The 22,627-nt window shown below is 36.8% G+C and overlaps 1 protein-coding gene across 3 annotated transcripts; it reads left to right on the top strand.

Moving 5' to 3' along the window:
* Nucleotides 1–438: 438 nt before the first annotated feature.
* LOC131145639 (MAG2-interacting protein 2) lies at nucleotides 439–22,118 on the top strand. 3 transcript variants are annotated; one of them, XM_058094826.1, is made up of 12 exons: nucleotides 439–672; nucleotides 835–883; nucleotides 1,753–1,926; nucleotides 3,110–3,311; nucleotides 3,545–3,756; nucleotides 4,364–5,363; nucleotides 7,609–8,588; nucleotides 13,234–13,340; nucleotides 14,556–14,915; nucleotides 17,439–18,678; nucleotides 18,834–19,096; nucleotides 19,192–22,118. In XM_058094826.1, the coding sequence occupies exons 1-12, from the start codon at nucleotides 589–591 to the stop codon at nucleotides 21,826–21,828; spliced, it is 7,308 nt and encodes a 2,435-aa protein (XP_057950809.1). In that variant the 5' UTR covers nucleotides 439–588; the 3' UTR covers nucleotides 21,829–22,118. The 3 variants fall into 3 exon arrangements, with proteins under 3 accessions (XP_057950809.1, XP_057950810.1, XP_057950811.1); XM_058094827.1 differs by having other exon boundaries at nucleotides 464–672; nucleotides 13,252–13,340; XM_058094828.1 differs by lacking the exons at nucleotides 439–672; nucleotides 835–883 and having other exon boundaries at nucleotides 1,787–1,926; nucleotides 3,090–3,311.
* The last annotated feature ends 509 nt before the right edge of the window (nucleotides 22,119–22,627 follow it).

The raw sequence follows: 22,627 nt of genomic DNA, 5'->3' as shown, positions 1-22,627 counted from the left end.
AATCTATGTGGAGTTAGAAGAAAATTATTGTAATTTTATATTATATTTTATTTAAATGTACGCATATTCAAGATTAAGAGGCGAAATCCATTACTCCAAAAAATGAAAAGAGAGAAAGGAGTATGGAAAGTAAAAAAGGAAAAAGTGACAAAAGTACTACTTATTTTTCTCTCCCAAATTAGAGGATTAAGCAGATAGGAGAAAATTATAAAGTTAAGAAGATAGGAGAAAATTATAAAGTTATTTTTTAAAATTAATATTTTAGGAAATAGTGAAAATTAAGAAATAATTGAAAATTATAAAAAATTGTTTAAATTTTAAAATAAAAATAATTTGTTATATTGTTTATATACTCATAATTTATACACTGAGAAGTAAATATTGATATTTTGACTAAAATTGATCAATAATAAGTGAATAAGTAAGTAGATAAAAATTAGAAAAAGGCACCAGAGCGGTTCTTCCCTTCTTCTGTTTTCATCTTTGTTCATGAGTCCTTCATGATTTGCGCGGAATGTGGTGCTCTTTGTAGGAAATTGATGCCTAGGGTTTGAGATCTCAAGGAACGCAGAGTCCAGAGGTTTGTTAATGGAAGCGAATGCGCGAGAAGTGCTCTACGAGCCACGCCATCACGCTTCGAGGCCTTACTTTCCCAATTACCCTCCTCAACAGGTCCGCCATCTCTCTCTCTCTCTCTCTCTCTCTTCTCTCTCTCTCTCTTGATTATCTTGTTTTCACGAATTTGGTATCTATTTGCATCACTTCCCCCATGGCTAGTGAGTACGTGACTTGGTGTTGATTTTGATATATTTTTATTTTAATTTTTCTATTCAGCTAAACGAAGGCGCCAAGCGGAGTTTCTTGTCGTTCCTCTCGGTTCCAGGTATACCGAATCATTCCTTACTTCTTTGTAGAGGTCTAATTCAATTGAATTGCTGTTTTTAATTATATCGGGCCAAGTAAGACATGAGCATAAGTTAAGTTGTGCCCACTCGCAGTTTATATCTCTGAATCGTGATCATAAATTCATGTCATATTGATTTTTAAGTACGTCAGGGAGAAGTTCACTTACAGAATTTTTTTGCAGTGTCTCTGGGAGCACTAAATTCAAACATTTGATTTTTAATTATGTGGAATTCAACAAAGTTCTGTACAATTTTGTGTGGAATTCAACAAAATTCAAATCAATTTTATCCAAATGCGCATAATTCCAAATCCAAAACCTGAACTCCATGCTCCGAAATGCACTGTTTGAATCATTTGAGATAGCATATTGGCCTAAGAGTTGGAGGTCAATTAAAATATACGAACTATGAATGGTTATTTTTGTGGGCGATAGTTATATTGTAGATGCAATTAGAAGGTAGCAATGTGTACACTTATGGATCAAAATAAAGATTTCTGTACCATGTTGCTTCTGTTTTGCATTTAATTAAATAGATTAAATAGATGTTGCTCTAAAGAAAAATTATACAGATGTTAGTTGAAGAAAGGTAACTTGCCATCATACTGACAGTTTTTGTACGTTTGTGTTGTTTTTTCTGGGTGTGCAAGTTTTGTCCTACAAGAAGAAGCCATGTCTGCGAGTTACGACCCATGAACTCCATGACTCCATACCCAATCCATGATATTGTTCATATGCATCTTATATATTTTTAAGCATTACCATCTTGATGTTCATGCTTTCTGAAATTTGTTGGTTCTGCCAAAATTGCTGATGCACTTCTTTTGTCAATCCTTAATTCCACCAAGGTGTTAGCCAACTTAAAGAGAAATGGAGAGAATATAGGAATCCAAGAAAAGTGAGAAAGTGGGTATCCTTGTTTATTTCCCCAAGAGGCGAACGTGTGGCTGTAGCTGTTGGAAACCAAATAACTATCCTGCAGAAGGGTGACGACTACAGGGAGCCATGTGGTATTTTCACAAGTAAGTTTCCTTGCCAAATGCACTGAAATAGTGTAAAACATTGTCGTTATGTTGTTATTACAGTTGTATGATTTATTATATGCTTTCAAAGAAAGGATTTGGAAAAGTTTACTTATTCTTTGAATTTGTTTCCAAATGCAAAACAGCACTTGAAACTTGTTGCAGGAGCAACTAATTTTAGTTTAAAATTTTTGGTCAGTCCTCATTTTTAGAAGTTCTATTAAGTTTGAGACTTTGTAATTATACAGTTGTTTTGCTTTGGCTGTCTCAATTTTCTTATTTAACTGGCTTCATAATCATTTAACATTTTGATCATCAGTTATGGTTGATTGAATAGTGATCTTATAAAGATTGTGCCTCAATTTGGTAGGCTGAATGATGATTGATCATTACATGTTCATGTTCATGACCGACCTTATTGTTTCTATCTTTTTTATCACTTGCAACCTATGTGAGGATTTTTCTACGCAGGTTGTCTTTTCCTCGTGAATGCACTTTTTTGGTTCAATCCTTTCTTGTTGTCCATCTTTCTGTCTCAAATTTCTTATTTCAGGTGGCTTATTAATCATTTAACATTCTGATAATCAGTTATTGATGGTTGAAATAGTGATCCGATAAAGATCGTACCTCAATTTGGCAGATTGAATGATGATCCACCAGTTCATGTTAAAGTTCATCAACCTTTGTTACTGTTTCTACCTAGAAATTTTCCAAATTTAATTCGGCATTTCAGGTCACATTGACCTAGCTGTAATTTATCTCTAGTTTTACCCTATCAATTTGGATTTAGCTGTAAACTTGTAATGAACATTATATAATTTGGGATGTCTTCCTACTCATGCTTAGTCAATACATTTGTAACATATACAAAGAGATAATTTCTTTACGTCAGATGCTAATCTTTGGTGTTAATTGAAAAAAGGATTATGTCCACTTCAAATCGGCTCATCAGTTGATCATTGCATTGCATTTTCTTTTGCTTGGCTGTTTGGCTATTTGGGTAAGAACAACTATGACGGGAAATAATTTTTTTAATGTTATGGTCACCTTGTCCCATAGACCTGTTTGAATTCAAACTAAAAAAGTCTAATATACCCGGGAGAGTTTCATCTCTTCTGAGTTTGGGTATTCGATCATACTCTGTTCACTGAACTCTTTTGTAGTTGCTTTTTGATATAATCAGGTGCCAGCTCTGGGTTGTTTACTTGTGGAACCTGGTCGGAATGTCATGATGTTCTTGGAGTTGCTGATGATGCCGATACTCTCTATTTTATCAAAGGAAATGGTGAAGAGATAATAAGACTGACAAAGAGGCATTTGCAAGTGTCTTTACCAGTAATTGGCTTGATTGTGCCAGAAGATAATGATACAAATGGAACTTTCTTGTAAGTACATTCTTTGGCCAATATCATCACTTGAAATATGCAAATAAGATCGCCTTATGGCATCAATTCCATTTCAGTTTTTGGTCAATATTGTATTCATGAATGGAAGTTCGTGTTTTTTGATTTACTTTTATTTCATCTTATCTTATTTCTTTATTTTATTTTATTATATTTATGCTTGATTATTCTTGAAGTTTTTATTACTTTGATAACTGTCTAACTGGATGGTACAGGTGTAGCTTCAATATTCTTACATCAGATGGTCTCCTTCACCATATTGAGATCAGTCGAGAGCCCAGTTCTTCTGTTTCCTCCATGTGCACCTTAAAGAATCGGGTAACTCTAAAAAGGCAGTTTCCTGAGAATGTTTTCTGCTTGGACTATCATCCAGAACTCTCTTTGCTTGTTCTAGTTGGTAGTGCTGTAGGCGTTTCACCAACCTCAGGTGGGAACTCCAGTATTATTTCATAACTTTTTCTCTTGATGTTTTCTGCCATAGTCTCGAAATGGATGTGACATTTAATAAATAAAAACCTTTACACACTTCACCCCATATCTTGACTTGCAATGTTGAAGTTGGAAGGAACCATGCACTCTGTGTGTGTCTTCTTTGGTAAAAGAATTTGGCTGATAAGATGACTTTGATGATTGAATTTGATCCAATCTTCCAAATGATTGCTTGTTAGAATTCCTTGAAAGTTTTGGAAAATAATTACCAGTTCAAGTTTATCAATTATGTTAAGGTTCCCCTGAGTTGACCTATTGCATGTGTCAAATCCAGTGGCAGGCCCTAAGCCTTTGCGCATTCAAGCCTTATTCAAACTCAAGAGATTTATTTATCTGCAACATGTTTGGGACTCAAGTCCTACATTCTCCTACTTTTTTAACAAAATCTTTTTTGACTATGCCGATTATATGCATCAAACATAGATGGAGGGGCCCTAGACATTTATAATGGACATATTTTTTTATTTTTAATTTAATTTAATTTAATTTTTTTTTTTAATAGAAAAAAACTTAAAGTTGTTTATTAATGAGAAATTTTTTTCCAGGACCATGTTATCTTTCTCTTTGGCGTAGGGCTAGGAATTTGGATCTGGAGCTGTTGTTCTCTATTCAGTTCGAAGGTGTATTTTCCAAGCCAAGAGACTATGTAGGTCCAAAAACATTTCCAAAGGTGCTCATCTCGCCACAAGGCAAGTTTGTTGCTACGCTAGATCTGATAGGATGCTTAGAAATTTTTAAGCTAGATGAAGAGTTCTGCTCTTTATCCAAATTTTCTTATGGAAAGCAATATGGTTCTCAAGTGACTGACAATTTGTCTAATGGAAGGAGTAAGTCATTGAGTGGTAATGCAGATTTTATTTGGTGGTCTGACCATATACTTGCTCTTGCAAATACAAGTGGCTCTGTAGCCATGCTTGACATTATTAGTGGTATGAAACTTCTGGAGGATGATGTATATTCTATGCCTGTTTTAGAAAGAGGACAGCGGTTCCAAGGTCAGTGTTTTCTTTTGGAGAGTACCTTACCTGAGGGGAGAAAGAATTTTCATAGTAATGGGGAAAAGGGTGGCTTGTCTCATATAGAGCTGGTTACTGATGATGGATTTAATCTGTTGGACATGGCTAATTGGCGCTGGAGCTTGATATCTTTTTCAGAGAGATCAGTTCCTGAAATGTATAACCTTTTAATTAGCAATCAAAAATATCAGGCTGCCTTGGACTTTTCTGATAGGCATGGGTTGGATAAAAGTGAAATTTTCAAGTCACAGTGGTTGCATTGTGGTCAAGGAATAAATGACATAAATTTGTTCTTGTCAAATATTAAAGATCAAGCTTTTGTAATTTCTGAATGTGTGGACAAGGTTGGATCAACTGAGGATGCTGCAAAGGCTTTGCTGGCATATGGGCTCCGTCGAACTGACCAGTATAGGTTTACTGATTCGGAAGATCAAGAGAGTAGCCAAATTTGGGATTTCCGTATGGAAAGGCTTAAGTTATTGCAATATAGAGATAGACTGGAGACATTTCTTGGGATAAACATGGGCAGGTATTAAATGCTATTTTTTCTGCGATTGGCACTCGTAAAAAAGTTCTTGTGTGTTCGATTATGCATGCTAAGTATTTGAGTTGAGCATAAATGTTTAATTAATTAATTAATTTTTATTAATTTATTTTTAACTACCTCTGCTGTTCAAATGTCAACATTGCTATTGTTATCTGAGTTGTGCTTTCTTTGGCCCCTCACTCTATCCCCCAACAGAAAGAAGTTGAATTTTTGGATAATTTGCTGCTTCACAGGGAGGAACTCCCCATAATTGTGTGGGGCCTTTGTCTAGTGCGTGCACTTTTTTTTTTTTTTTTTTAGTGATGGGGTAGCAGGTGTGACTGTTATGTGACATTTACATAAAAAGATCTTCGGGGTCCTAGTACCATTACATTCAACTATAGTGATGGGAATAAGAAATCTAGGCCATGGCAGGCGGCAACAAACTGCTATCAACAGTTGCACAATGGCCGACAGGGCCACTATGTCCAGCATGGGACTAGTAGAGTGCTATACCTATTTATATATATATATTCCACTTTTCTTTTCCTTTTCTCCCATTTTCACTTTTCATATTTCAATCCCCGCTACAGGACTGCTATAGCTGCCATAGGACTGGTGCAGAAGCTATGTCCTATTTTTTCCACTTCTTTTCTTCTTGGCCTCTTCCCCTTTAATAAACCAATATTGATTGGCCATGTGAAAAGGAGGGGGAGAAGATGATAATATGGATGACAGTGTTATGTAATTGATTGTTCTTTTTTGCAATAGTTATAAAAGATATGTTATTATGCTACAATTTTTTTTTGTTAGAAAATAATTGTTTGATTTTGTTAATAAGTAGTAATTTGGTATTTTTTTTTCTATTTGTTCAACTGCAACCTTATTTTCTTTTCTAGTTTCTATTTGTTCAAGTTATTAGTTATTTATTTGTGTTCCATCATTATTATTATTTTTTTTAATTTTCACTTGGTAGTTTGAAAATTTTCCAAATGAGTTTTATGATTGTGTTACTATAATTTTAAGCTTGGATAATAAAAATGGCTAAGTTAATGACAAATTTGGTAGACATAATTGTTTTTAATACTTCAACTAATTAAGATTGGAATTTGTATAGATTACATTGTATTATATTATTGTACTTACTGACATGTCAGTAGGTTGAGCCGAGTATGAATGCAGGGCTTTCAAACATGCAAATCTACCCATGCATGGTTTTCATGCTTGGGGGAAAAAAAGAGGAAATGCATGGCTGTTACATCCTTGTCTCATTGCTTAACATCTGCTAGCACCTCTTTCTGCTATGCTTTACTGCTTTGTCATGTCACCTGCTGCTATTTAAAGCCTGGCGTGCCAGCACCAATAGTTGCATTGTGTGTGTGCCTGCACAATTGTTGTGAGACTATATGGAGTTTTGGAGATAAAATCACACTCATTTACAATTTAATTTTGCTATACTATTGGTGTTAGCAAAGATCTTCACCTTTTTTTTTTTTTTTTTGGGGGGGGGGGGGGTGCGGTTATTGATGGGAATTTTCATTCTTGTTCAACTCTGCTTAACTTGGATATTTTTTTACTGAAAAATAAATCATCTCTATGCTTCTTATCTGCCAACTTAAGATTTCTGTGACATTTTAACTCTAGAGCCTTTGAGGGTGAGGGAAAATCCATGTAAAATCTGAAAGGACAATGGTTTTCTGTCATACAGTTTTGCGGTTCTTTCTGTAATAATTTCAGCTCTTTTGTTGTTTCATTGAGAGCCTTGTCTGTGGTGACTAACTGTTTGTCTGTAGCTTGTGAGCAAGGGACTTCACCTGTTGAGATCTCTATTCTCTTTATTTCATCTCCACTCTTATAAAAAATGTCACGGAATTCATTCTTCTTCAACTATGCTTGACTTTGAAATTTTTACTGCAACTTCAAACGTCTTTATGTTTTTTATATGACAACATAAGATTATTTGTTAGTGGAGCAAATATGTCTACCTCCAAGTGATGAATTTTCATTTTCATTCTTTTTTATTTTAAAATTTGAATTATAATTTTTATGTTATTTCCATGCTGTCTCTGCTAGCTATGTACTTTCTTCACAAAACTAATTGAATGTGGCTGGGTTTATAATTGATTGATGTCCCCTTATATCGATCTATCATTGCTAGATTGTTATAATTTGTGTTAATTAGTGACTTTTATATTACCTTTTATATGTATCCATTCTTCAGATGGTTTCTACTGACTTACATATGCAGGTTTTCTGTGCAGGAATACAGGAGATTCCGGATTATGCCTATCAATGAGACTGCTGTAAGACTTGCTGAGAGTGGAAAAATTGGGGCCTTAAACCTCCTTTTCAAGCGTCATCCTTATTCACTGTCTCCTTCCATGTTGAAAGTTTTGGCTGCCATCCCTGAGACGGTTCCAGTTCAAACATATGGGCAGCTCCTTCCTGGACGGTTGCCCCCTTCAAGTATAGCTCTAAGGGAAAAAGATTGGGTTGAATGTGAAAAGATGGTGGACTTTGTCAATGGATTACCGGAGAACCAAGAGGTTACCACTCAGATCAAAACTGAACCAGTTGTCCAGCATTGCTATGGATTCCTTTGGCCATCAATTAATGAACTTTGTGTTTGGTACAAGAATAGAGCTCGAGATATTGATACTTATTGTGGACAGCTAGACAATGGCCTTTGTTTAGTTGATTTTGCTTGCCGCAAGGGTATCTGTGAGTTGCAGCAGTTCCATAAGGATATTTCTTATCTGCACCAGCTTGTTTATTCTGGTGATGGTGATGATGAAATGAATTTCACCATGAGTCTTGTTGCGTGGGAACAGCTGTCTGACTTTGAAAAGTTCAGAATGATGCTCAAGGGAGTCAAAGAGGAAACTGTGGTTGAACGCTTACATGATAAAGCAATTCCATTTATGCGAACTAGGCTGCCGGAGATGACCCCAATTTCTGAAGATTGGGTAAGGGACAATCATTTTATGATGGAGCATGAGAAAGCTGAGTCATATTTAATTAGATGGCTAAAGGAGATTGCATCGGAGAATAAACTAGACATATGCTTGATTGTCATAGAGGAAGGGTGCAAGGAATTCCAAAATAATGGCATATTCAAAGATGAGGTGGAAGCGGTATATTGTGCTCTGAAGTGCATATATTTGTGCACTGTCACAGATAGGTGGAGTACCATGGCCACCATTTTGTCTAAGCTTCCACAAATACAAGGTAAGTTCTGCCTTATATAGACTTAGTTCTTATGATGGTTATGGCAGTTCACTATCTGTTAGGTTTATTCCATTTTACACTTCCGAATGAGATTAAGGGTGTTTGACTTAAATTTAGAGATTTAATGCACTAGTTTGTTTTGGTTTGACGCAATTTTGCATTATAAAAACTTTTATATGATTTATGTGGAATTTTCCTCATTTTTGCATTTGGTTGTGACACTACTAATAGATTGAATGTTGATGAATTTTTGTTTCATGGGGTGTGTATAGGTAAGTAAAATATTGCGAGCATGTGAAATGTTAATAGCAGCCACCCATAGCACCAATATTTGTCTCAATAAGGATGGCTATTCCAAGGAGGGGGTGGAGAGCCCTTTGAAGATGCACTATTGCTGATACCTTAGCATATTGGTTTAGTTGGATAGAGGTGAGGTAGGTTTGCCTGTGGTTAATGGATAGTCTTGAAATGTCTGTACAACTTGAATCCTTTTCTGCCAATTCACTTGATCAAGAACTTGTTCCTCTATTAGATTAAGGGCTATTAAATCCTTCCTTACTACCTCATTCTAAGTTATCCCCCTGCCCCTTTTCTTGCCAGAAACAATAACTAAATCACTCCTCCTTACAGATGCTCTCTACTAGGCTTGCATTTCAAATGCCCAAATTGAAATGCCCAAATCATCCAAACCGCCCCTCCCTCATCTTGTCTTCAATTGGTGTTGTGCCTAAAGTATTGCATACCACTCAACTACCTTAACATTCGCATTTCAACAAATTTTACTTTTTGCACATGTTTATTAATTCCTCGACATTTTGAACCATAAAACATAGTTGGTCTTATAGCTGTCTTATAAAATTTTCCTTTTAATTTGAAGGGTATTTTATGATCACACAACACACCTGATGCACTCCTCCATTTTACCCAACTCATTTTAATTCTATATGGTACATCTTCTTCAATTTCTCCGTTCGTTTGCATAATAGATCCAAGATATCTAAATCTATTAGTGCTATTAATTTCTTGATTATCAAGTTTAATCTTCTCTTCATTGCTACTCCTAACATTACTGAAATTACATTCCATGTATTCTGTCTTATTCCTATTTATCCTAAACCCTTTAGACTCTAATGTGACTCTCCAAAGTTCTAGCTTAGATTCTACTTTGCTCCTACTATCATTAATCAACCTGATATCATTTGCAAACAACACACACCAAGGGATCTCATTTTGGATATTGCTAGCATGTTCATCAATCACTAAAGTAAAAATATAAGTACTCAAAGTAGAACCTTGATGTACACCTATTGTGATTACAAAATCTCTAGATTCCCCTCCTACAATCTTAACGCTGGTCCCTACTCTATCATACATATCCTTAATGAACTTAATATATCTACTACATACCCCTTTCTTTTTTAAGACCCACCAAAGAACTTCCTTAGGTACTTTATCATATGCTTTCTCTAGGTTAATAAAAATCATATGCAAGTCTCTTTTCTTTTCCCTGAACTATGTTCCATTAAACTTCTTAAAAGGCTTAAAAGCAAACTGATTTTTTGAAATCCTCGTTTCTAGTCTTATTCTATGTTCAATAACCTTTTCTCATAATTTCATCGTATGACTCATAATTTTAATTTCATGATTGTTACTACAGTTTTGAATATCGCTTTGTTTTTGTATAAAGGTACTAACGTACTTACCTCCATTCTTCTAGCATTTTCTTGGTTTTTATAATAATGTTGAGTACATTAGTTAAACAAATATTTCCTTTATCCCCTAAGCATTTCCAAACTTCAATTGGTATTTTATTTGGTCCTATAGATTTCCCACTTTTCATTTTTTAATGCCATCTTAACTTCAAGGACTTTAATTTTGCGAATAAATCCTATTTTTAGTCTTCTCCTCATTTGTCACTTTCAAGTTTAATCTTTCATTTTGGTTTTCATTAAACAACTTATCAAAATATCTTCGCCACATCGCTTTTATGTCAATGCACTAGTATATTAAATAAAATACACTCATATTTGGAGTTTGAAGTATTTAAAAATTTGCACTAACCCATATATAGCTATGTAAGTAAGAGTGTCTAATGCATAAAATAATCAGCAATTAAGAGTTTGGAATTTATTATTAAAAAAAAGGGTCAAATTAGATCCATTAGTTGCATCATTCTGATTTTTTGTTTTGTTGTGTTTTTGTGGCTCCTTTTGCCATAATTTTCTTTCTTTCTTTCTTCTTTTATGTATTTCTTTTTTTCCTTCTTTCTGGTTTAAAGTTTTGTTTAGGAAGATTTTCTCCTCTTTGTATATTGTTTCTTTTCTTAATAATTTTTTTTTAAAATAAAGGAATATACAAAGAGAGTTACTGTTCTCCCTTTAAGGTCGAAAAGCACAGAAAATGCATTACAACTAGCACATATTATCTTTTATTGCTGATTGAATGTTGTTAGAAATGTACAATTACAGAAATGTTGCTGATTTGATTAGTTGCTTGTGCAACAATGTTTATGTCATTGTACACTATATCATAGATTGTGGGAGTAGCATCTCAAGTGGTAACCATTCTATACGCAAAAAAATACATATTTCTATACAAACCTAATTCAAACAGATTCGTTTTGGAATGTGATGCAATTTCCAGTTCAAAATAGAAGTTGCAAATTTGATTATATATACTGTGAATGAAAATCACCAAATCAGTTGCCAGTTGAATTTTCTACCATACATAATGAAAAGACCTACATGGAACTGTGGCACCATGCAGGGTTTACAACACACCAATTTCATTGTGCTATGTCACTGTTTTCCATGTTGATAACCAAATTTTGTGTGAGAACCACATTCTTGCGCAAGTGGATCCACTTGCATGAAATATGCTAATGCAACTTAATGGAATTGGTGCATTGTAAATCTTATGTGGTACCACATTCCATGGAAGTTATTTTGGTAGAGAAAGATCACTGAATCAGCATTAAATTTGGATGAGCAACTTTCTGATTTTTCTGTTGAAGGACAAGCTAGGAGCTAATGAGGCGAGGGTGCGAGGAGTCTCTCAGTGATTATGCCTAGAGTTTCAATAAAGAAAATTCCTTGATTGAGCCAAGACGTGAAAATGGTTGCCTTCGTGACCAGGATTAGAGAAGTGAAGTTCATCTTCGCCCTCTCAAAATCTCCACCTAAACATTTTATTTGATCTACTCATTCAGGCCTTAGAAAGGCAGAGGGCACAAAAGGAGATTCTGCAGCGGGAGAGTAGAGAGAAGAAAGATTTGATGAACATCATGCTTCTTTATCCCAGATGACTGACTGGGCTAGGAAGAGGAGAAATGGAGCATGAGTAATCCGTCTGTTCCCTTGTAGTATGATAGGTTAAAATGACATGCATAATTTTTCCAAGCTCTGGATCATGCAGACTGATGCAGAACAACGTAGGGTGTCATGAGGGAATTTGCGAGAGATAGAGGAGAGAAGAGTGATGGCACAGCAGGAAAGTTACTGCCCAGGGGAGATAAGGAGAGGAGAGGGGAAGAAGAAAAAGAAGGAAGAAGGAAGAAGGAAGAAGAGAGGAGGAGGAAGAGGATACTACTTTTTGGTTTTGGGGTTCACTTCAATTTCAAATTCACCAATAACTAACTATTACATGGCTTTCACAATTCACAACCTATTTATAAAAAGGCCTAAAGTACGTGAAATCACACATAAATCCCTAAATATGCATGAAATTACAAAGAACTCCTAAAAGACACATATTACTAATAAGCCCCCCAATGCACATAAATCTACTACAAATAAACTGCACATTTGAGTGTAGAACCCATCAAACCCTTGACCCAAGTCTTTGAGATTAATCTCCATATTGAAAATCTAATCCATCCATCCAAATACCTGCTTCCCATCCTACACCACATCGTCAATTAGGTCTTTGTCCTGCAAAAGAGATACAAGGGGTGTTTGGAAAGTGATAGGAGTGAAAAAATTGCTGTAGTCTTCGAAAAATGGAAGTAGGGGCCATGATGTCTGGAGGAGATGGCAGGTTTTTGCTCTTGCTGAATGCTTTAAAAGTAAAACAGTGGAAGGGTGGCTACAGCTTGGGAAATATACAATGGCAAAATATCCAAAAGCTTCAAGCGCCTTTGGACTTTTTACATGTATATTAGTCATGAAAAATATCCATTAGACTCTATTTTAAATTTTCCTAATGTTTGGAAAAATTCCGTTCCTTGTGGACTCAAGTTTTGTTATGATTTTGGGGTATAACAAATTGAACTTAACTGGATTTTTAACAAAATGTACAAATTACTGACCTAAGCCAGTGTTCAACCAAAAGGAGGGGGACAGCTGCCCCGCTTTTTGAGTTTCTGAAGCCTGCCCAACTGGCTTGCTCTTTGACCTACCGTTAAAGGATCAGAGTTCACTGATTGTAGAAACAATGACCTGTGTAGTTATAATACACATATTGTAGAAATATGGTGGATTGCTTTCTATGCTATCTTTTTGTTGTTAGGTTGGGATGAGCATTCAAGCTGGAGTCTTGAAATTCATGATTGTGTTGCAGTATGTGATCATTTTATTTGGGGGGTATATGTGTGCTTTAAGATTAGATTGATATTTGGGTAATGGAATTTTGGTTGAACGTAGTGCAGAATATTCTGATTTGACAGATACAGATTTGTCCTTTAAGAGTCTTGAGAAAAAACGTAAGCTCGCAGAAGGCCATATTGAAGCTGGGAGGCTTTTGGCATTTTACCAGGTTTGTGTACTCAATTCTTTGGGAATAATTTGAGTTTCTTAATTTTTTTTTTGAATTATGGTATTAATCTGAATTTTTTATTATAGTTATGAATCTGATCTTTTAAATCAAAATTGCTTGTGATTCTCTTTTCTGCTGTCCTTAAAAAAGGTAGTTTCCTTGATCTCTTGTTAGGTGGTGCAATCCTATAATCCTGCTTTGGGTGCTAAGATGCTTCTATCTGAAAGTTTTTTGTTTTTTGTTTTTTTTGTTCTTTTGTTTTTCAAAGTAATTTCACTGAAACAAGAATTTAGGAAGGAACAGTGACATGGAAAATAGGTTCTCTGGAGACATGATATGAAGCAATCGAGTTTTCTTTTATTTATTTTATTAATAGTGGAACGTGTATTTTGTTTTATGATTTCTTAGTGTTGCTGAGTCTGAGTTTTCCTGCCAGCTTAACTGTCATCTCAGTGCATGGGGTTTCTGCTGCACAGCACCCTGGCTGGTGCTTTTTTTTGGGGAGGGGGGGGGGGGGGGTTTGCAGGGTAGTGGAAGGGAAGGAAATGATGTACGCAGCCTTAACTTTATGTTAGGAAAGACTGTCTCTGTGAGTTTGAACTCGTGATCTTGGATTCTTAGTGTAGCACCCTTACCATTGTGCTTGGACCAAGGATCACCATTCCTCCTCCCTTTCTGACCTTTAATGAATGGGGATAAAAAAACTTATGTGGAACTTATTATTATTTTTCCTATATCTTTTAAATATGGCATTTTAAACAAGAAGTATGTCCCACTGCAGTTTTTGTCATTGGAAATTTATAGCGAGTGATTCCACGTATTCTGTGATTGGTTGAAATGGTTTTGAATGCTTAATGGCTAGGCATCATCTGTTGTGTTCCTGGAGAAATTCACTTGAAATACGAAATTAATGCATTTAATTCTGTGTCATGGGATATTGTCCAGGGTCAGGACTTCCGACTTTTTTATTTCTTCCTGTAACATGTCTATTGAATGATGTGTGGGACATCTCAAAAAATTATGTATGACATATTTTGCCATTATAACAATCAATAGATATGGAGTTCAACCTCCTTTGAAAAGAAATGTTGTATTCACTTGAATTCAAAGAATGATATTGGGTACTAGAATACAATGTCTAATGTTAATATTGAATTATAATTTTTTGTGAGAAATGGACTTATTATTTTTTTTTTTGTTATTGGTTGAAATCAGGTCCCAAAGCCTCTGAGTTTTTTCCTAGAGGCTAATTCAGACGGAAAAAGTGTGAAACAGATTCTTCGTCTCCTGCTTTCAAAATTTATCCGTCGACAGCCTGGCCGGTCAGATAATGATTGGGCAAGCATGTGGCGTGATATGCAGTGCTTGCGTGAAAAGGCATTTCCTTTTCTGGATTTAGAGTATATGTTGGTGGAATTCTGTAGGGGACTGCTGAAAGCTGGGAAGTTCTCTCTTGCAAGGAACTATTTAAAGGGTACTGGCTCAGTTTCCTTGGCATCAGAAAAAGCTGAAAATCTTGTTATTCAGGCTGCAAGAGAATATTTTTTCTCGGCTTCAAGTTTAGCTTGCTCAGAAGTAAGTATTCAGGACTCATGCCGGTCATATTCCATAACGTGATTTGATTATAGAATATCTAGGGCTGGTTACGGTGTATGATTTTGATTGTACTTCTTTTGTAGGACAAGTAAGTTACATGTGGGCATGCATGTTGGTGTTTTAGAGAAAAGAATTTTCTTTTATAGATAATAAATAATATATATATGTATATATTAAGAGAGAAAGAGACTGCAAGCAAGAGAGGACGATAAATCCTCAAAAAAGAAAATTAAAACAAAGAAGAAAAGACAACCTAGACCACAGGTCCACAACTGCCACCACCCAAAAAATCCTAAGCAAAATGCTGCCTAAGAAAACTTCTATTCGAATCCATCCCATCATAGTTGATAGAGCATGACAAGTTAGCCAATTGCCATTATCCCTCCCTAGCAACACAACGATTAGGGGCGTCCCCTTCATTCTATGCTGACCCCGGCCCAGGCTAGCTTTTTGGGAAGCCCGTTCCCACCATGCCCACAGCCCAGATGGCCTGCTTAGCATAAATGAGACCGCTGATCACTTCATAAAACATATATGCTTGACCTTTCTTCGATGCTTTTTTTGGGTGACTCATCAACCGACCCAGCAGTGATCAATGACAGAATGGTACGAACAAATCAAAGTCACTGGATTTGGTAGTTCAGTTGTCCCTTCCTAGCCTTAATTTATCATCATCCAAGCGGACTTCCTTTCCCTCTGAATTGGTTAACCATACGCCCTTTTTATCCAAGAAATGTTGAAAATGAGACAAAGGCAAATACCAGTTTCATCCTGCTGAATCTTGTCTTCTTCCTCATCTACTTCAACGTTCGCCGAATCAATAACTCCATCTAAATTATCCATTGGAGATGGAGACTGCGAGGTAGGAACACCCTTAAAACTGAATAATCTGATCCAAAGCCTAGTTGTTCACGAACTTCATCCAAAAGTACCCTCTATCATAATCAAAATCAGTATCCAGATTAGCCCCCTTGGCTGATACATCTCTGACTTATTTTTCTCATTAGATTTCCTCACTAACATTCTTTTTTAAATCTATTTTCGACCCATTCAAATTCATAAGTTAAGAATTGCTACCCCTATGTCTTTTCAGGAACTTAAATGGCCTCCCAACAGCCCTGGAATTTCTCTCAATTGAATCAACCTCCCTTTTCTCTTCTGCCATTGATGAGTGTAAACCTGATATTGCTGACTTTTCGGCAATTTGAGGATGTTTTACCCCATCATCCTCACCTTGTTGTTACTGGAGCTTGCACCATCTTGATTCCCAATGTGAACTGCTGTACCATTATCCTCCATATGAACTTTCTTTACAACTATCCTCCTTAGAAACCCCTCTGGTTAGCTCATCAATCTTTGAGAATTCCCTTCCCCCTTCTCTCAGCGCACTGGAAAGAGACTCATGTTGCTCATTTGCATAGACCACCCCCTGTTGGAGAGTAAGTACCACGGAGCTGTTTATCTTCCTCCTGCTTGCTTTGACCAAGACAAAGTCTGCTGTGTTCAATCGTTTCAACAACCACTTCCACAATGTTATCCACCCTTTGCTGCCTCTGAAGTACCAGAAAGAACCTCCTTCCCACTCTGATGATCATGATTCCCCGAAGGTTGAGCCTTGACTTTTCTTGTCTCCTCCAGCTCTACAATCACCTGCAACTCTGGCAGAAATCTGCGGCTACCTTCCCCTTCCATGCCACCAGTAATGAAGATTGAAGAACTCTTGCTGTTCAATTGTAGAGTTCAGCTCCAGGAAAAAAGCCATAATTATTTGACTTAATTGCCAACCAATATTGTATCTTGCCGAACTTCCTGTGATGAGTGACCTTCTCCAACCTTAATAGCAACAATGGCAAACACTTGCAAACCCATCTAGCTGGGTAATCCTTATCCACTGGCTGCAAATCTGAGATTTATCCTCCAGTCGAATGAAGCCTTCTACCCCCACCTTTTCCAAGTGCAGGCTGACAGATTTTCTTTTGATCTGCTCCAACTCGTGGGATTTCAAAGTGGACCACAAAACCTAGAAGAGAAGCAAGAATGGGAACAACTGCGAGAGCGAGTAATTGAGAAGCTTTCTTAAAATGAGGACATTTTTAGACACCCCCAAATTTCTAGACTATGGACGTGGGGACAGTGACTATGTTTTTTGTTATTTTTCTGGAAGGTGTAAGAAAGTATTATTAACCTTTAAAAAAAGAAAAAAAGAAGCTCAGATCAGAGATCCTTGGAGGGAACGAGACTAACAAAAATGGTTGGGACAACAAATATTCATCTCCTTTGTAGTTGGGATACCGGTATAACCATCGAAGACTGTTGAATGCACCAATACCGTTTGAAGTTTATGTACTCTGAAAAATATTATTTTGAAACTAATAAATTTATTTTGCTACACATTCAAATTTATTAGTAGTCTGAAGAAATACTTTTTTTATAGATATGAAAAAGGATTTTTCCCCCTAGATATTCTGATTCGTTTATTATTTTTTTTGTCTCATGTTTCAGATCTGGAAGGCTAAGGAATGTCTCAACCTCCTTCCAAGTAGTAGAAATGTCAAGGTTGAGGCTGATATAATAGATGCACTTACTGTCAGACTTCCAGACCTTGGAGTAACTATTCTACCTATGCAATTTAGGCAAATAAAAGATCCAATGGAAATCATTAAAATGGCAATTACAAGTCAATCTGGAGCTTATCTGCATGTTGATGAACTCATTGAAATTGCTAAACTTCTTGGGCTGGGCTCTCTGGATGACAGCTCAGCTGTTGAAGAAGCTATTGCAAGAGAAGCTGCAGTTGCTGGTGATCTACAATTAGCTTTTGACCTCTGCCTTGTTTTAGCTAAAAAAGGACATGGTCTTGTTTGGGATTTGTGTGCTGCAATAGCAAGGGGACCTGCTCTTGAAAACATGGATATACGTTCTCGTAAACAGCTGCTAGGTTTTGCTTTGAGCCATTGTGATGAGGAGTCTATTGGTGAGCTACTACATGCATGGAAAGATCTAGATATGCAAGGCCAGTGTGAGAATTTAATGGTGTTGACAGGGACAAGTCCTCCTAACTTCTCAGTCCAAGGTTCCTCAATCATCTCACTTCCAGTCCATAGCATTCAAGACATAGTTAAACTAAATGATTCTTCTGAACTGGCTGAACAGGTTGGCAGTGACAATGAAGAAGTTCATGTCAACAGCATCAAAAACATAATCTCTGCTGTTGCTAAAAACTTTCCTATTGAGAATGGGACTAATTTGGAATCTCTTCTGAGAGAAAATGGAAAACTTGTAGCTTTTGCCGCTTTACAGCTTCCATGGTTGCTTGGATTGAGTACAAAAGCAGACCATGAGAAAAAATTGGATTTGGGCACAATTTCTGGGAAACAATATGCGAGTATAAGAGCACAAGCAGTTGTTAGCATACTCTCTTGGTTGGCTAGGAATGGTTTTGCTCCCAGGGATGATTTGATTGCTTCTCTTGCAAAATCTATCTTAGAACCGCCTGTTACTGAAGAGGAAGATATCATTGGGTGCTCTTTTCTCTTAAATCTTGTGGATGCCTTTAATGGTGTAGAAGTAATTGAAGAGCAGCTCAGGACAAGGAAGGACTACCGGGAAATATCTCACATCATGAGTATGGGGATGACATATAGTCTATTGCACAGCTTTGGAGTTGAATGTGAGGGTCCAGCTCAGAGGAGGGAGCTTTTGCTGAGGAAGTTTAGAGGGAAACACTTGCCACTTAGTTCAGGTGATTTGCTTCATTTCCCTAGTCAACAATTAATTGTAGATTGCAATGTTTTTACTCCGCTCTCTGGGCAGTTTTCAGGAAATGACAGGTGTCTATTTTCTTTCCTTTCCATGAGGTTATTATTTTGTTTTTCATGGTATTTATTTTGAATTCAGATGAGATGGACAGAATAGGAGTACATTCAACATTTTGGAGAGAATGGAAACTGAAATTAGAAGAACAGAAGCACATAGCAGATCGTTCTAGAGTGTTGGAGCGAATAATTCCTGGTGTTGAGACTGCACGTTTTCTATCTGGTGATTTCAACTACATTCAGAGTGTAGTCTTCTCCCTGATTGAATCAGTGAAGTTTGAGAAAAAGCACATTCTGAAGGATGTACTGAAATTAGCAGATACTTATAGTTTGAGTCGGACCAAGGTATGTAGGTTTATGTGTTTTTTTAATTGATGAAGTTAGAAGACAATGCTCATTAAATACTTTTATTGTCTTTGTTGTTGTTATTTTCTTTGCAGGTGCTACTGCAGTACCTCAGTTCTGTCCTTTTATCTGAGGTTTGGTCAAATGATGATATTGCAGTTGAGATATCTGAAGTTAAAGGTGAAATACTTGCTTCTGCTGTGGAATCCATCAAAATTATTTCCTTGGTTGTCTATCCAGCAATTGATGGGAGCAACAAGCTGCGCCTTGCATTCATTTATCGACTTCTTACTGACTGCTACATAAACTTGAAAGAAACCGAAGAGCCATTGCCAGTGATGCACCCCAATCCGCCGCACCTATCTACTTTTGGGTTGGTTCATTTTTATGAGGTTATGGAGCAAGAGTGCATTAGAATATCCTTTCTTAAGAACCTGAACTTCAAAAATATTGCTGGATTAGGTGGTTTGAACTTTGAGTGCTTTCGTAGTGAGGTCTACAAACACATAGATGAATTGAGTCTAGAAGCATTAGCAAAAATGGTAGACACACTTGTCAGCACCTATGATGGTCCATTTTCTGAGGGTCTTATATCACAGCAAGATGTCTATAAGCATTATGTTTTGAGCTTGTTGGCAACCCTGGAAAGTAGAGCGAAAACAGACATCCATATCAGAAATCCCGATGATCATCAGGGTTTAATTATTGAACTTGAGCATGCTTATGATTCTTGTGGGAAGTATATCAGAATCATGACAAGTTCAGATGCTTTAGACATTATGAAGCGATACTTGACTGCTGCTGTTCCTCTTAGTGGTTTTCCCAAGAGTCTTCTGGGTAACTTGATGTGGCAGGATTGTCTTATCATGGTTATAAATTTTTGGATCAGGCTGACTGATGACATGCAGGAAATTACTTCTGATGAGAGTTCATATGAACTACTTAAGTTCAATCCTGAGTGTTTACTAAGGTGTCTCAGGTCTTTCATGAGGTTGGTAATGGAGGAGAGTGTCTCACCAAGTCAGGGCTGGGCGACTGTTATTAGCTATGTCAAGTATGGCATTGTTGGTGATTCTGGTGCTGAGATTTTCATCTTCTGCAGATCAATGGTTTTTTCTGGTTGTGGTTTTGGAGGGGTTGCAGTTGTATTTTCTGAAGCAGTGCAACAATTTTCAGTTGGCTCAATTTTTAGTGTTGATGCTGATGGAAATGTTGACCATATCCAAGATATTCCACATCTCTATATAAATATATTGGAACCCATTTTACAAGACTTGGTCTCTGAATCTCATGACCACCAGAACTTATTTTCTTTATTGTCTTCTCTGAGTAAACTGGAGGGTGATTTAGAGGAGCTGAAGATGGTCAGGCATGCAGTCTGGGAAAGAATGACCAAATTCTCTGAGAACTTGCAGCTGCCGAGCCATGTTCGAGTTTATGCTCTAGAGCTTATGCAATGCATCTCAGGTAGAAATTTCAATCTCTCTGCTGAGCGACAACCCAATGCACTACCTTGGGAAGGGTGGGATGAGTTGCCATATACAAGTGAAAACAGTGAGAGCACTTGCAATGAGGGGGCACCTACGCACATGGACACATCTAGCAGGTTTACAAGTACCTTGGTTGCCCTTAAATCGTCTCAGTTAGCGGCTGCCATCTCACCCAGCACAGAAATTACCCCGGATGAACTTTTAACTGTGGACACGGCAGTTTCTTGCTTTTTGAAATTGTGTGAAGCTGCCATTACTGATTCTCATATTGATGCCCTGTTGGCCATTCTGGCGGAATGGGAGGGGATTTTTGTTATTGGCAAAATTGAGGAAACTCCTGCAGCAGAAGTATCTGATGAAGGGAACTGGAACAATGATGATTGGGATGAGGGATGGGAAAGTTTTCAGGAAGAACCTTCTGAGAAAGAAAAGGAGGAGAGTTGCGTCTCTCTTCATCCTTTACATGCATGCTGGATGGAGATATTAAAGAAACTTTCCCAGCGCTCTAGGTTTGATGATGTGCTAAAACTGATTGACCAATCCTTGGAAAAATCTAGTGGAAAATTGCTGGATGAAGATGGTGCCAGGAGTTTGGGCCAGATCGTGCTCGATATAGATTGTTTCATGGCTTTAAAGATGGTGCTACTACTGCCTTATGAAGTAATACAATTACACTGTTTGGATGCAGTTGAAAATAAACTGAAGCAGGGAGGCATCCCTGATGCAGCTGGAAGGGGTCACGAGCTTCTGATTCTTGCATTATCTTCTGGGATTGTATCAACCATCATCACCAAATCTTCCTACGACACTATTTTCTCACTTCTTTGCTATTTGGTCGGAAACTTTGCTCATCAGCTTCAGGAAGCTGAGTTATTGAAGCACAGAGACAGAGTAAAGAACGGACGAGAAAAGAATGACAGTACCAGAGACTTTCTCTTTCTTTTCAGAAAAATTCTCTTCCCATGTTTCATATCAGAGCTTGTGAAGGCAGACCAGCATATTCTAGCAGGATTTCTGGTCACAAAGTACATGCACACCAATGCTTCTCTTAGCCTCATCAATGTTGCCGAAGCTAGTCTTGAAAGGTATCTGGAAAATCAGCTCCAGAATTTACAGGAAGGCGGTTTCAGTTCAGAGGAGCTCAAATCATGTGAGACTTTGGGAAGTACTGTATCCAACTTGAGAAGCAATTTGGGAAACATAATCCGATCGGCTCTATCTTCCCTTCCTGCAAATTCTTAAGGCTGCTCTACTCTTGCTTGCAATGCAGTTGCAGATGGTGTTCCTTGTAGTTGTAAATTGCTATTAAGGGAAGTGCGGGATCTTTTTTACCTTTTCTTTTTGAGGTTTTGTTGTGGTGGTGTAGACAAAATGAGTTGTACACTATGGCTATGTTTGGAACGTAGCAAAAATGAAAGAAAATGAAAGAAACATAGGAAAGAAATCATTTTTCTTGTTTGGTGGTGAAGAAAAATGTTTATATATATATATATATATATGAAAAATAAAAAAACAAAATTATATGGCATTAACTTCATTCTTTTTTTATTTAGTCATGTCTAATTTTTCTCTTGCAAATTTTTTAATTTAAATGTGAACTAAAATAGGTCGGTGCAGGCATTTTAAAATTTACGATGAATGAAATTTACATCACTAGAATAATTAAAAAAGAAAAGAAAAAAGTGTAAGATCAATATAATATCTTTACATTACGATGAATGAAATTTACATCACTAGAATATTTACATTTTCTAAATCTTATCTTTTGAACATCCAGACATATCAGGTTAGAATAGAGTTTCTACGTGGGAACTTCCACGCGATGGAACTACACTTATGTTGGTGCACCACTCTCAAATTAAATGGGATGCAAAATTGGTTCTTGGAAGATTTGTCTCATCCTAAACGAGATTAAACATGTTAAAACTTCCCATTCAATTTAGTTCTTGCCTTCAAAAAGTTGTACTCATCAACTTATAACTTTGTGGGCAGTTGACAAGGGTCTACATTATGAATTATTCTTCCCTTCTCATCTCCTGTC

The sequence above is a fragment of the Malania oleifera genome, chromosome 13, assembly GCF_029873635.1.
Source record: "Malania oleifera isolate guangnan ecotype guangnan chromosome 13, ASM2987363v1, whole genome shotgun sequence".
NCBI lineage: Eukaryota > Viridiplantae > Streptophyta > Magnoliopsida > Santalales > Ximeniaceae > Malania > Malania oleifera.
The sequence above is the reverse complement of the archived record's forward strand: the minus strand, read 5'-3'. Positions and strand labels throughout refer to the sequence as shown.

What these genes read in the sequence shown, in the direction of transcription:
- LOC131145639 (XM_058094826.1), top strand. Translation starts at nt 589, where the DNA reads ATGGAAGCGAATGCGCGAGAAGTGCTCTACGAGCCACGCCATCACGCT. An exon ending in AGGCGTTTCACCAACCTCAG is followed by an intron (nt 3,757 to 4,363) that starts GTGGGAACTCCA and finishes ATTTTTTTCCAG; the next exon opens with GACCATGTTATCTTTCTCTT. An exon ending in GGCTTTTGGCATTTTACCAG is followed by an intron (nt 13,341 to 14,555) that starts GTTTGTGTACTC and finishes GGTTGAAATCAG; the next exon opens with GTCCCAAAGCCTCTGAGTTT.